General features: G+C 40.2%; 1 protein-coding gene across 3 annotated transcripts; it reads right to left on the bottom strand.

Moving 5' to 3' along the window:
* Positions 1-6,906: 6,906 nt before the first annotated feature.
* Positions 6,907-10,394, bottom strand: LOC109209771 (protein NRT1/ PTR FAMILY 1.1-like). Of its 3 annotated transcripts, XM_019373102.1 has the most exons (6): positions 10,298-10,394; positions 9,884-9,915; positions 9,019-9,162; positions 8,713-8,930; positions 8,091-8,641; positions 6,907-7,878 (listed from the first exon to the last, which is right to left on the bottom strand). In XM_019373102.1, exons 3-6 carry the CDS (start codon positions 9,113-9,115, stop codon positions 6,999-7,001), a joined length of 1,746 nt encoding a protein of 581 aa, XP_019228647.1. In that variant the 5' UTR covers positions 9,116-9,162; positions 9,884-9,915; positions 10,298-10,394; the 3' UTR covers positions 6,907-6,998. The 3 variants fall into 3 exon arrangements, with proteins under 3 accessions (XP_019228647.1, XP_019228646.1, XP_019228648.1); XM_019373101.1 differs by lacking the exon at positions 9,884-9,915; XM_019373103.1 differs by lacking the exons at positions 9,884-9,915; positions 10,298-10,394 and adding an exon at positions 9,816-9,870.
* Between the last annotated feature and the right edge of the window lie 5,047 nt (positions 10,395-15,441).

Here is a 15,441-nt window from a genome sequence, read left to right as displayed (position 1 = left end):
TGATGTATTCGCTCTGATTTTGGATAGATTCGACGCGCGTGGAGGCCGATTTGAGGAGCAAAGGCGTCGCGGGCTAGAGATTTCACCGATTGGAGGTGAGTAATACTTGTAAATGATATCCTGAGGGTTTGAAACCCCGGATTTGCACAACATAGTGCCGTATTGAGGTGACTTGCACGCCGGATATGTGCGTGGGGTAGAGCACCGTTGGGGATTGTGACTTGGTCCGTCCCGGTTGTTGATTGTTACCGCGTATTTGACTGAAACTACTTGTTATCATCATGAGTTGGGCTGATTGCCATGTTTTGGGCTTCGTGCCGATTATTTGAATCCTTCAGGGATTGATATCACTGTTTTTGCATTACTTTGCATGTTATTTGATCTCGGTCCAGGGTTTTAATACTGTTTTGCAAACTCAGCCATTCTTTCTAAGATTTGAAAACTTAAACAATATTTTATTGACGTTTTGAGCTGAGAACTATCATTTTAATACTGCCCAAGTGGTTTATGTGCATTTCTGGACTGAGCATGGATCGGACTGCGCGCCGCAGCAGTGTTATAGTGATTTTTGGATATATGGATGGCTCGGACTGCACGCCGCAGCGGTGTTATATTGATATTGTGCTTGGCTGTAGGAGCCCCTCCGGTGTCTGAACCCCCACAGGGAGCGCGGGTACCCAAATGGATCGGGCTGCACGCCGCAACAGTCATGTGCATTGCATTGCATTCATGCATTGGTTCTTGTTTGTACTACGTGTCATGACATTCAGCACTCTCATATCATTGGCATCCATGCTACTTCTCGCACTGTTTACCAGAAACCCTGGTGTTATTTGTTGGTGGAGTGCTGTGCCCGAGGGACTGACTTATGTGCTGACTTGCACTATCTGATTACGCATTCATTTGCTTAACTGTTGGAAAGGATATTTTCAAAAGAGGTTTTAACTGAGCCCAGATATTTTCTAAAGGATTTTCACGGTTTTACTGTTTTCTCAAAGATTTTCACTGTCCTATATAGCATGATGGAGTGCCTTTACGTGATTTCTTACCGCTCAGTTGTTAGTTACTTTTATTGCTCACTGTTGGAGTACTCACTTTACCCCGTGTACCTCTCGTGCAGTTGCAGGTATTGCTCACCCGGTGGCGGGTTATTAGCTGGTTGAAGGTATTACTATTGTAGCTGAGCAAGGTAACCGCCAGCGTTCGCGGCACCGGACATTGTTTTTAGAATTCCAGAATTTATTTTTGTACATTATTGGCCCTGTAGTTGTGTTCAGGTTCTCTAGATGCTCGTGACTTGTGACACCCCGGTCGGGTTGTGTTGGGTTGCAAATACTGGTTATTATGGTCGTTAAGCTACATTTATCTATTCATTTATGTTTAATAATTGTTAAAGAGACGATTTGGGTTAGTTGGCTGGCCTTGTCTTCACGAGAGGCGCCATCGCGATCGGGTTTGGAAACTGGGTCGTGACAAAAGCTTTGAATTTTCATAAGAGTGCAGCCTGAACTCATCTAACTCATTCAACTACAAGAGTCTCTTCTCGCTCGTGGCTTCAAAGTCCATATTCAACTTTTTAATGGCCCAGTACGCCTTGTGTTCAAGTTTAACAGGCAAGTGACACGCCTTCCCATAAACAAGCTTATGCGGCGACGCCCCAATTGGTGTTTTGTATGCAGTTCTATATGCCTACAAGGCATCATCTAACTTTGCAGCCCAATCCTTCCTATTCATACTCACTGTCTTCTCTAATATTTGCTTTATTTCTCTGTTGGACACCTCAGCTTGTCCACTTGTTTATGGATGATATGTCGTGGCAACTCTGTAGCGGACCCCATATTTAGCTAGAAGGTTATTCAAAAACCGATTGCAAAAGTGTGTCCCTTCATCTCTAATCAAAGTGCGTGGAGTCCTAAACCTCGAGAATATGTTCTTTTTCACAAAAACAACTACCACCTTGGCATCATTGGTTCGCAATGCGATCACCTCTACCCATTTTGACACGTAGTCAACTACTAGCAAGATATATTTGTTTCCTTTGGACAATGGGAACAGTCCCATAAAGTCTATCCCCCACACATAAAAAATCTGTACCTCCATGATGTTATTCAAAGGCATCTCATGCCTCTTTGTGATTGTCCCTGTTCTTTGACATTGGTCACACTTCTTAACAAATGCGTGGGCATCCTTGAACAATGTTGGCCAAAAGAACCTAGATTATAGCACCTTCGCAGCTGTCCTATCGCCTCCATGATGACCCCATAAGGTGAGGCATGGCAATCATACAACACTAATTCTACCTCCTTTTCTGGAATGCACCTCCTCATCAACTGATCAGCACACTGTTTGTACAAAAATGGCTCATCCCGGTAGTAGAAGTTTACATCATGTTGAAACCTCTTTCTAGCTTTAGATTCAATTTCAGGAGGAAGTACCCCACTCACAAGATAATTCACATAGTCCGCGTACCATGGGGAGGGTCTTAGGTGATAGCAAAAAGTTGCTCATCAGGGAATGCCTCCTTAATTTGTCCACCTTCCTCCACATGCTCATAATTTTCCAGCCTTGATAGATGGTCGGCTACATCAAATTCCTGCAACAAGAAAACCCAGCGCATCAATCTAGCCTTGGATTCCTTTTTTTTTAAATAGGTACCTGATTGCCGCATGATCGGTATGGACTATGACTTTTGTTCCTACCAAGTATGAACGAAATTTCTCAAAAGCCCATAAAACGGTTAGCACCTCCTTTTCAGTGGTGGTGTAATTCAGCTGTGTATCATCAATAGTCTTACTCGCATAGTATACGGAGTAAAACATCTTGTCCTTCCTCTAGCCTAGCACTGCCCCAATAGCATGGTCACTTGCATCGCATATAAGTTCAAATGGTAAAGGCCAATCATGTGTTGCAATAACGGGGGCATCCACTAGCTTCTTTTTGAGCTCCTCGAATTCCTTCAGACATGCTTCATCAAAATTGAAGGTTACATCCTTTTCAAGAAACTTGCACAAAGGAGTGAATTTTTTTGAAAAATCCTTAATAAAGCGTCTATAAAACCCCGCGTGTCCCAAGAAGCTCCGGACACCCTTCACAAAAAATGGGTGGAGGTAATTTTTCAACCACCTCCATATCAACTTCAATGCCACTCCTTGACACTCTATGGCTCAACACGATGCCTTCTCGTACTATAAAATGGAACTTTTTCCAATTTAACACCAAATTTGTTTCTTCACAATGGGCCATCACTTTGCTCAAATTCTTCAAACAATCATCATAAGAAGACCCAAAGACTGTAAAATCATCCATGACGACTTCCATAAAGTTTTTCACCATATCAGTAAAAATAGCCATCATGCACCTCTAGAAAGTGGCCGGTGTATTACAAAGGCCAAACGACATTCGCTTGAAAGCGAAAGTACAATAAGGACAAGTAAAAGTGGTCTTCTCTTGATCCTCTAGGCATATGACAATCTGGTTGTACCCCCAATAACCATCAAGGAAGCAATAATATTCATGCCCCGCCAATCTATCCAACATTTGGTCAATGAATGGAAATGGAAAGTGGTCCTTGCGGGTTACTTTGTTGAGCATTCTGTAATCAATGCAAACTATTCACCCCATCACGATGCGAGTAGGGATTAGCTCATTCTTCTCATTCTCTACAACAGTCATCCCCCCTTTTTAGGCACAGATTGCACTGGGCTTACCAAGTTGCTGTCAGAAATAAGAAAGATGATACGTGCATCGAGCCACTTAATTACTTCTTTCTTCACGACCTTTTTCATAATGGGATTCAATCTCCTTTGTTGCTCAACACTGGGGCGGTGTCCATCTTACCGAAAGATTTTATGCATGCAAAATGATGGACTGATTCCTTTGATGTCAGAAATTGTCCACCCAATAGCCTTTTTATGCTCATGAAGTACTCTGAGCAATTTTTCTTCTTGCACATCGGTCAAGCTGGATGAGATAATCACTGGAAATAACTTAGAGTTCCCCAAATAAGCATAGCACAGATGCGCTGGAAGGGGCTTAAGCTCTAGCTTTGGAGCTTCTTCAATAGATGGCTTAGGAGGGGTCAGAGTAACAGGTCTGTCCAACTCCTCAAATCTCCCAAACCCATGGGACATAACTGCAAGACATGTTAAGTACTTCCTCAATTTCTTCCATCATTTCATCTTCACTATCTTCTTCATCCCCAATCAAGGCTCGTTCAAGAGGATCTATGGGGCTCATATAAGGCACCAGTGACGTCACATCACTTTCCACCACAGAAATTATGGATAACTCTTCATAGTGTGCTGGCAATCCAAGTGCTTTATAAACATTGAATACCTCCATTCGATCACCCACTCTCATCATCATCTTTCCTTTGCAACATCAATAATAGCTCGCCCCGTGGCTAAGAATGGAAGCCCCAAAATAAATGGGGCTTCCTGATCAGGCTCATAGTCCAAGATAATGAAATCAACAGGGAATATGAAAGAACCCACTTGAACTAACACATCTTCAATCACTCCTTCAGGATAAGCAAGGGAGCGATAAACCAACTGTAAAATTACCGTGGTTGGGCGCGGCTCACCCAACGACAACTGTCTGAACACAGATAGCGGCATCAAATTGATGCTCACCCCAAGGTCACACAAAGATCGCCCGACTGTGTGCTTACCAATCAAGATTTGGATAGTGAAACTACCTGGATCCTTCAATTTCTCAGGTAGCTTGCTTTGATTTCTTGAGCTATCAAGATATCAAGAAACTTTTTACAGGCCGTATTATCCTTCACCTTCTGAAATCTATGAGGGAACAAAGGTGGTGGCCTCTTAACTAATGGTGGGGGTTGATTAGCCACCGCCTCTTCAGCTGGCTTCTCTGACTCTTTTGCTTTTTCTGATTCTACTTCTATGGTGGCCGATTTCTCATGAAAGGTCACTTCCTTCCTATTTTTCGACGGGACTTCTTCTAACTCTCTCCCATTCCTCAACGACACATTATTAATAGATGCCTTAGGATTAGCTTCAATATTGCTTGGAAGAGCTCCAACTGGTCGAGTATTTTGGGCACTGGCAAGTTGCCTCACTTGTCTCTCCAAATTTCGAATCGCTACAGCGTGGGCTGCTTCCTGAGCCTGCTGATCAGCCATCAATTTCTTTATCATCTCCTCAAGGTGACTCGTCGGGTTTGTAGGTTGTTCAGCCTGAGGTGGCCTATATTGCTGTTGAGGAGCTTGTGGCCTGTACTGATTCTGAGCACCTTAGTTTCCACCCCAAAAAAAGTTTGGGTGGTTCCTCTAGTTAGGATTGTAAGTGTTCCCATACTGATTTGTCTGGCCCTTATCTGCATTACCCACAAAACAAAATGACTCTGGGTTAACAGGGCATAAGTCGTTCGTGTGACCTTCTCCACATACTTCACAAAATATTTGAACCTGTTGCACTGGATGAGCTTGTTGCTTCTTAATAACCAAGGTCATCTTATTGACTTGGTTGGCCAATGTGGCAACCTGCGCTGATAATGCAGACACGACATCTAACTCGAGAACCCTTGCAGATTTGCACTGTGTGTCTGCCCATTTCTTCTTGCCAATCAGGAGTGCTTTTGGAAAATTTGTTCAATAATGCATATATCTCATCGAAGTTTTTCTCCAACATTTGACCTCCCGCTGCAGCATCCACCATAATCTTTATCTTAGGATGTAGCTCTTCTATGAAAGTGTGAGCTAACACTTCATTTGTTTGATTGTGATGAGGACAGTCTCTAAGCAGCCCCTTGAACCTTTCCCTGAGTATAAAGACTCCCTCGATTTTTGTTTGAAGGCAGCTATTTCAGTTCTAATCTTTACAGTTTTGCCTGAACGGAAGAACCTTGCCAATAATTTCCTCGCCAGATCATTTCGTGAGGTAATAGATTAGCTGGTTCTGCCTTCAACCATCACTTTGCTTCGTCCAATAGAGAACGGGAATAGTGTGAGCCTCACATAGTTTGGAGTGACTCCGTTAATGATATAAGTATCACTAATCTCCAAGAAGTTCAGGATGTGCTCTTTTGGATACTCTTGTGGAAGACCTATAAACTGCCCATTCGCATGTAATAGCTGGATCATGCTCTGTTTCAGCTCAAAGTGCCTAGTGATTCTTGGCTTCATAATGCTAGAGGTGACATTGGCGATACTGGGCATCGCCACCTCCTGAACAACCATACGTTGCTCCTCTGCCATGTCCAACATCTATATTGTAATGCGTTGGTATGAAGTTTATATTGCCTTGGGTTCTCCCACCTTAATAGCTAGCCTTTGGGGTGTGGTTCTCCCTAGTTGTATCATAGTGTATAACTTTTCCTTTTTCTAGTTTTTGAAAATTTCAACAATTTTTATTTAACTTATTGTGAAGTCGGGGTTCTAGTTCTTTGTTTTGGCTTATAATTAATGTATTTAATTTGCAGTTTTTCTGTTGTCGAGTGTCGAATAAATTAGATTCCTGTCAATCTCATATTTGAAATTCCAAATGAAACACAGTTAGAAATAGCCACTGTAACAAAATGACAATATACATAGTGCGTTTCATACTTTCACTTGGGATTTCAAGTGACACCATGTTGAACAGAAAAGTCAATTGTAAATATATACTCTTGAACACTGGTGTTCGTTGCTTAGTCTGATTATTATTACTATTATAAATTTATTTGAGATTACTATAGGAACTCATAAGGTTCAAATCCTAGATCCGCCTCGGAAGGCACCTATATTTTTCGATGATGCCTTCTAGTTCTACGTTACTATGCAGCAGTATACTCCAGAGGCCCAGACCAATTAGTAGGCTTTACATTATAATCTGGTTAATTTAGATTTACACCCGAATTCAAAGAATTTCAGCGAAATGGATCGTTGGGTGTGGTTAGAAATTGATATCTACTAAAGGTGTGTGTGTAGAAATTAAACCTGGGCTAAATTAAGTGGCAGACTGTGTAAATATATTTTACATTTTCGAACTAAAACAAGTCTACAATATGAGCATGTCTCCTTCCTTTTCAACTTGTTCAACATCCCATATTTTCTGTTGTTCTTCAGTGGATCCATAAGCCCAGGCACACAAGATGAAGTAGAAGAAATTCACCATGCTCAGAAAGCAAAGTAGCCAATAGTAATAATCATAGTGACCCAAATTTAAGTTATTTGATACCCAACTTTGTTTCCCTCCTCTTGTTGAAGCATATTTCACAATAAGATTCCCCACCAAGTTTCCAAGTCCCATGCCCAGTGCGAGTAGTGCTACTCCAATACTTGCCATGCTTTTGGGGAACTGTGAGTAGTAGAATTCTATCTGCCCAATTATATTGAATGCCTCAGCTAGTCCAGTTAAGTTGTTCTGTGGTATTAGCCAGAATGCTGACATGTTCACTTGTGAAAATGGATGGATTGCTAGCCCATCACTAAGGGCTCGCGCCCGTCGTTCCTTTTCCACCAATGCTGCCACTGCCTGAGCTGCACAAGAGAGCAAGATACCGATTCCCATTCGTTGTTTAAAGCTCAGGCCACGTGGGTTCTTGGTGATCTTTGACATCTGGGGCACGAGGATTCTGTCATAGATGGCTACACATATTGTCAATGTAATGATTGCAAAAGCACTAAATGAGCCTGGTGGGATATTGAAGTTTCCAACAAGGTGTCTGTCCATTGTGTTTGCTTGGAGTACTGGAAAGGCATGCTGGTTCAGGGTTACTGCTACCATGATGCCTGATGACCATATGGGCAATACCTTGAGCAGGGCTTTCATTCCTTCCACTTGTTGAACCGTGCACAGTTTCCATGGGTCTGAAGCTGTTCCATCTGGATTTAAATCTTTCTCAGGGTTTCTAATGATGCACGCCTTATTTAAGAACCTAGAGGAATTATGGATTATAAGATCTTTGTTGGCATGGCCTAGAATACAGTAGTACATTCTTGCAACGAAACATTCTTACGGATTGTGTTGATGTTAACTATCTGTTAGTAATACTTCCCGACATGATTATTGTTCTGCTCATAAACTATTTGGTATTTAGGAACTGGCAATAAAGATAATTTCAATATGAGTAAGGGGAATGCAGAATACCTTAGTTTGTTTGTTGGAATAGTAAGCCTTGAACCCTTGTCATGATGATACAACTCATCAGAATCCACTGGAGGCAAAGAAAGATGTTTGTTTTTCCATGCCGCAGCTACAACTTGGACAAAACTAGTGACCAGGCTCTTGTTTGCTTTGATCCTAATGAAAAGTTTAGCACCCAAAAGAAACGTAGCAGCTGCCAACAGCATGAGGCATGCTGACACTCCAAAGCCCACAATCCAGCCAAATTGAGCCTGAATATACACTATAACTGTCATGGAAATCAAGGTTGATATGCAAACTGATGCATAATACCAATTGAAGAAACTCTGCAAGATCTTTCCATTGTCCGGATTCTCAGGTTTGTTGAATTGATCAGCTCCAAAGGCTAAAGCACACGGCTTAATACACCCCGCTCCTATGGACATTAATGCAAATGATGCAAACAGAAGTGCGACCTGGCCAAAGTCTGGTTTTGAACAATTTCCTGCTTCTAGGTTGCAAGAATGTGGCTTTGCTTCTTTTAGTATAGCTGTTAACCACAATACCACCATTCCCTACATTGAAATCAGTAGTTAAAATCTGATCAAAACATCTGATTAATAACTTGAACACATTGTATCCTCACCATAAGGCTGACAAATGTTCCTAAAGCAATCACAAAATAGCGACCCAAGTAAGAATCAGCAAGGAGAGCTCCAAAGATAGGCATGAAATTTGCGATAGAACCCCACCAGAAAAGGATGCTAGCTCCAGTAGCATTTTCCCAGTGATACTCTTTCGTCAAGTACAAGATCATATTCGCGCTTAGTCCAACGCCTGCAGCCCTTTCCAATGCCTCATTTGCTGTAACCATCAAACCAAATTCCAGAACCATTGACATTAAAATAAAAGAAACCACCTAGTTCAAGGAAAAAAAAAAAAAAACACATACCGATAATAAATGGCATGGTTTTAAGGCCACCTTTCTTGCTATTTGAGACATCCCCTGAAGTTTCCACTAAATCAGAAGAACTTCCTTTCATTTCCATCACGACAGATATGGTTGAACAAGTCCTATTGCTAGATAGAAGAGATTCTAAAATAAGAGAAAAAGGTCAGCTTTGACAAGGGGAAAAACCTTTAATTAGAGAATGCAACTTTATGTTTAGCTTCTTTAACAGTTTGACTGATGCTGAACGACTCCTCCATGCCTTAATTTTTGCTTTTCTAAATTCGCCAAAATGCCATTTGGCTTCATATCTTTTTCAATCAGACTATCACGTCATATACACTTTACTTGAGTTTTATTGGGGCTACATTGGCTAATATATTTATGACGTAATTAGCAGTGTCAACAAGTTAAATGTACATTCTTCGTAGTCTCAGCTAAATTTAGTTTAATTAATCACTTTTTCTCATATAGTAAGGCTTATGTGGAATAATAATTTTAGTTGAAGATAAGTTAATGTGATAGCACACATATAACAAACTCTCCTATGATAAAAGACAAATCTTCCCACTTCAATTCATCTCAATTACAGTACTTCTTTTTTGTTGTGTTGGCTATTTGATTGAGTTAATAACTTCATCAGCACTTTGCTGAAACAAAAATGATGTGTTGCTAACAATTGTAAAAGTTTGATGAACTAGAGTTATGAGGTAATGTTCCCTCATGGATGCCGTGGATCTTCATACTCGCATATCAATTTTATGTTTGAAAGGGGTTTGGTGAGGGATTGGAGGATTAACTTTTTTCCTTTTGCTGGGTGCGCCAGGACAAAGCAGTAGTACAATACCAACAAGCTGTCGTGTTATACCTTCTCCCTAAAATATTAGTTGAAACGATGACCTACATATCAAATATGAAACTGATAAGAACATGTACTAAACAATAAGGTATGGTGTGGAGTAACGAATTGCATCTTTCAATTTGATGGTCTCCGATCCATCCAGAGAGTTACCATGTTGCAATTTTAAGCTAGTCATGTAAAAGAAAGAAACAGATCTTCTAGCTAGTCATCGGCTAAAAATGCTCCACTTACATGAAAATTTTGTCATGTCCTTGACATATATAGCAATTAGCAACATGCTTGTTACTGTGTGCTGTTGACAATAATTTCAAAATTTCGTGCTTAATGTTGAAAAATAAACTATGTAAGACTGACTATTATTATGCTAGCTGAAACATGCACTTGATATTTGGTTTAGCTAATTGATTGTAAACAAGTTACCTGATTGGATACAAAAAAGTCACTGTTCTGCGTACAAAGTTAGTACAAGTACCCAAAAAAGGAAAACGTAGATGTAGGGAAAAAGAACAACAGAAGAAGCATTTTCTCTATTTTTAATGTTGACATACAAAAAAAGAAGCTTGAGAAGTTAAATAGTTATTTGAATAACAAGGTAAACATGAAACATGATTGTCATTCAAGTTGTTGAGAATCATGCCAAACTTGTTGGGCAACAAACATTACCACTGTTACATGTCTTATGAGTTGCAATGTTTTCTTCCGTGTAAAATGAAATTTTAAGAGTTCGTTTACTTTGGATTACTGAACATTTCTGAATATCTAAATAAGATTATTTTAATTATCATTAAAATAATAGAGTCTTTTGAAGTATCACTTTGTTTTTAGGAAGTTAGTGACCCCATTTTCAGAGTATCCATTTTCATATTTTTATGTGCAGTTGATTGTTTTGGTCTTAATTATGATTACTTTTCTATACTCACTCCCATTCTGTATACGAAACCGGGCCCGCCCGATTTTACTGATTGACCGAGACCAGGGGGATGGATCGAGGATCAACCCCATAGCACATCTGGCCGAGATATAAGGATAAGGGATCGACTTCGGGATTCGAGGTACCTAGCAAGATCGAAACCAGTAATGATCGAGGTCGAATGAACAGACATCGAGCAAGACCGAAGATAGCATAATAACGGAAAGGCGAGATATCCATGACTGGTCGAAGATCATGGCGAAAATCTCGGAACAGATCAAATCAAGGGCGGTTGTTTAGCTAGTCATGGGATTTACTTATGTAATAAGAATTGTACCATAGATAGGATTCCTCTGCTATATAAAGGGGGTTCTAATCATTTTATAACCACCTCACATTCACGCATATCAAAGCAATATATTACAATTTATTCCTTGTAAGCTCTGTTGTTCAGTTCATACTTTCATTAGCTTGTTCAGTAGGTTCGAGTTCAATTAGCTCGAGGACCATAATTGATCATCGCATTGGTTTGCTCTATTTTACTGTAATTTCTATCATTAATTCATATATTTATCGTTTTGTGCCAAGTGAAATCACATATCCTTAAAACCACTTATCAGTTTAATTGTTATCCGATTTTAAGGATAAACAGTTTGGCGCCCACCGTGGGGCTAAGGATAATAGTGATTGCTTGGTGCAATTTCCGTAACACTCATAATTTCACGCTTGTTCCTTGAAGTGTCTTTGATTCCAGGATCAACATGTCAAACTCTCAAGTAGCACCCACACACACAAACGATGGCCTTGATCTTGATGGCGAGAACGATAACATAGCTGCCCAGGGAACAGAGTACCTCCGATCAACCCCGATGGAGCTCCGGTCGTGGATCCAATCAACGTCAGTCCTCATATTGCCATTAATGGAAATTTGGGCGTCGATCCTGAAAATAGCGTCTGTAGGGATGCTCGAACAGTCGATCAGAACGCATAGGGGGGAGGGGTGAAGAAGGCGGGATTAGTCTTCAAATGATATTTGAAATGTTGCAGACCCAGCAAGCCGCGATAGCGCAACTCCAAAACCAGAACAGCGCACCGAGCAGGATCGAGCTCGATCCATCACAAGAAATTGTTCATAGAGGCCGAATCGGTGGCGAAGAGATCGAATGGACGAGAATCGGAGACTAATCCTGGTCTCATAAAAATGCTCGAGGAACTGACGAAGCGAATCGAGACAGGGGAAAAGAAGATCAAAGAAAATGATAAGAAAGTGGAGATTTACAACTCTAGGGTCGATCAAATCTAGAGGGCACCACCAGTATTGAAAGGACTTGATTCCAAAAAGTTTGTCCAAAAGCCTTTCCCCCCGAGTGCGGCTATAAATCCAATCCCAAAGAAGTTTTGTATGCCCGAGATTCCGAAGTATAATGCGACGAAGGATCCAAATAAACACGTCACCTCATGTACATGTGCCATTAAGGGAAATGACTTGGAAGATGACGAGATCCAATCCGTGATGCTGAAGAAATTCGGGGGACTCTATCGAAGGGTGCTATGATATGGTACCATAACTTACCACCTAACTCTATTGATTCATTTGCTATGCTTGCAGATGCTTTCGTAAAGGCACACGCCGGAGCCATTAAGGTCGCTACCAGAATGACAGACCTCTTCAAGGTAAGACAGAAAGACAACGAAATGCTCAGGGAGTTCGTATCTCGATTCCAAATGGAGCGAATGGATTTGCCACCGGTCACCGATTATTGGGTTGTTCAAGATTTTACTCAAGGTCTCAACGCTCGAAGTTCCGTAGCTTCACAGCAATTGAAACAGACTTTGATCGAATATCCAGCTGTCACTTGGGCCGATGTACATAATCGGTATCAGTCGAATATCAGGATCGAGGATGATCAACTGGGGGCTCCGATTGGGTTGATTTATCCTAACAGGTCTATGGACAGAGTTAAAAGTGACGTCGACCAAGAACCGCGGTAACAAATACTGATATCAGCCATATGGTGGAGATCGGAGATATAACGGGCCCGGGCACAACCTCGTTCGGAATGATAGAAGGAATGATCGATGGCAGAATTACTGAGGGCTCCTGAGGAAAAGCGGTTTCGATAGGGATGTCGGGACCAAAGAAGCACCTCGCTTATCGAAGTATAAATTCAACATGGATGAATCCGCCATAGTATCAGCCACCGAACGTATCAAATATACCAGGTGGCCTCGACCTATGCAGACCGATCCGACCCAGAGAAATCCAAACCAAATATACAAGTACCATGGTACCCATGGCCATAAAACAGAAGATTGTAGGCAGCTAAGGGAGGAAGTAGCTCGATTGTTCAACGAGGGTCACCTTCGAGAATTCTTAAGTGATCGGGCCAAAAACCACTTCAAAAACAGGGATTCAAACAGACAAAACGAGCAGGAAGAGCCACAACACGTGATTCACATGATCATTGGAGGGATCGATATTCCTCAAGGACCAGTATTTAAACGCACCAAGGTGACGATCACAAGGGAAAAACTGACGAGACTACTTACCGAAAGAGACCTTGTCTTTCAACGACGAGGATGCGGAAGGGATCGAACAACTTCATAATGACGCAGTGGTGTTGATATCCAATTTTTCCCTATATATTTTCAATATGAAAAAGACCTTCAAAAGAGCATATATGCATATATACGCATGTCCAAGTGTCTTATTATTTTTCCATAATTTTTAAAGGTTTAAATTGATTTATTTTCTCCCTTTTTATCCATAAAATCAAAATAATTATTTCCAAAATTATTATTTTGATAATTCATCTATTGGATTTTTACATTTATTCCAAATATATGGCTAATATATTTTTTTTACATATTTTTACAATTTTATTTAGTATTTTTAAAGCTAAATTACATATAATTGCAACATTAGCCATTTCTAAGGTTTAATTATGTTATATATCCATAAAATTGAGTCTTGTATTTTTATATTGTTAATTATGTATTATAAATCATTTTAGTATTTTGAATTTATTTTCAGAAAAACTATTTGCTATTTTTTATAAATGAAAAGGGAAAAAATGGCTATTTAACTTATAGCCAAAATTAGCTTTAAAATCTAGCCTAAATCGAATCCCCAATCCCCTGGCTCAATTTCTAATTTAAACCCGACCCTAACCTTTTAAACCCAACCCAATCCCGGATCCCCACCTACCCCATCTAATCTAGGCTGTTGATCATTAAGATCAACGGCCACCATTTCACCTACCTAAAATAAACCCAAACTACCCCCTTAACCTAATTCATTTCCACCAACCCACCGCCCTTGAATCCACTCCTCTCCAATTCTCTCTGCAATCTCACCTAAACCCTAGCCGCCGCCACCTAGATCAACCCTAATCCACTTCGATTCTCACCCAATCCATGGACTCCCATGGCTGTTTGAGACATGTACCGATCTCCTGTGTCTCCTGGTTGTTTGTTTTCGTGATTTCATGGACAGATCTCAAAGAGATCTAGTCCAGTCTCGGCTCAACTTCTATCCATGGCCTCTTTCCGGCCATCCATGGCTGTTCGAGTCAAATCCTTGACTTTTACGGTTAGATCGGTAACTTTTCAAAGTTCTTCTCATTTTTCTGGGTTCTCTGAAACCCTAGCTTTAAGATCTTTCCGATTTTTCTTTTAGATCTGTATTAGATCTGTGTATGTCATGAACTTTTTGATGTTCTTCTCCAAAGTTTTTCCGATTTCTTTCAAAATGACTCTTCGTCTTCAAAGATTAGGGTTTTCTTAAACTTCTTTTAAAAGTCTTATTCTCTGACTTTCAGTGTTATCTTATGATTTTACTATGTTTGAACAATTTGCTTATGTTTTTCTTCTACCTGGTTCATCGTGTTAAAATCCTAGGTATTTTAGTTTTATCCGGGTCCTGAAATGTCTTTGTTTGTTTTGTATGTATACTTGTTTCGACTAAGTTCTTTGTGTTTAGATCCCCTTCTTTGTTGACTGATTCAAAGCTCTTACCATTTTTTTAACTTGACTATTGTTAAAACCCTTATTTCTTAAAACTTCACTCATTTGTTACTGTGAGCTTTCGAAGACTACCTTTACTTATTTCAGTGTGTAGGTCTGACCTCCTCTACATGTTGCTATGTGTTAGACTGTTTCCTTCATTTTAGTTCTATGTGACTGCTTGACTTTGTTGACTACTATGCTTCGAGTAGGTTCTTCTACTACTGAGCCCTAGCCTACCCCTGTTACTGCTGTATGTTTGTGTTCATCTAGTTGCTTCTTTTGTCAATATGGTTGGCCTTGCATGTCTGATGTTCTTGTTCATTCTTCTCTATTTATATGGCAAATGCAAAAGCATTATTCTTTCTTGATTGATCCTGATTTCCTCAAGTTACGACTGATTGCAAATATTTTCTTATAAACCCCTGGTTTCACTCGTTTTGTTTAAATTGATTGATTCCCTTCCTTTGCTATGATGTTTTACCCCTGCTGAATCCTTTCCCAAAATTAAGTACATTTTGTACTTAGACTCAATTGTATACTCTATATTCTTACTATCCCTTATATGGTCAGAAATCAATCTTCCTTAAATTGATTTTCTTTCCTTAATTATCTCTGTTAGTATCCGTTATGCAGTAATTCCTTGATT

Source organism: Nicotiana attenuata, unplaced genomic scaffold (assembly GCF_001879085.1).
Source record: "Nicotiana attenuata strain UT unplaced genomic scaffold, NIATTr2, whole genome shotgun sequence".
Lineage (NCBI taxonomy): Eukaryota > Viridiplantae > Streptophyta > Magnoliopsida > Solanales > Solanaceae > Nicotiana > Nicotiana attenuata.
The sequence above is the reverse complement of the archived record's forward strand: the minus strand, read 5'-3'. Positions and strand labels throughout refer to the sequence as shown.

Coding starts and splice junctions, on each gene's coding strand:
- LOC109209771 (XM_019373102.1), bottom strand. CDS start 9,115: ATGGAAATGAAAGGAAGTTCTTCTGATTTAGTGGAAACTTCAGGGGAT. Junction 8,931..9,018: donor AACCATGCCATTTATTATCG/GTATGTGTTTTT, acceptor TGATGGTTACAG/CAAATGAGGCATTGGAAAGG. Junction 8,642..8,712: donor GAACATTTGTCAGCCTTATG/GTGAGGATACAA, acceptor ATTTCAATGTAG/GGAATGGTGGTATTGTGGTT.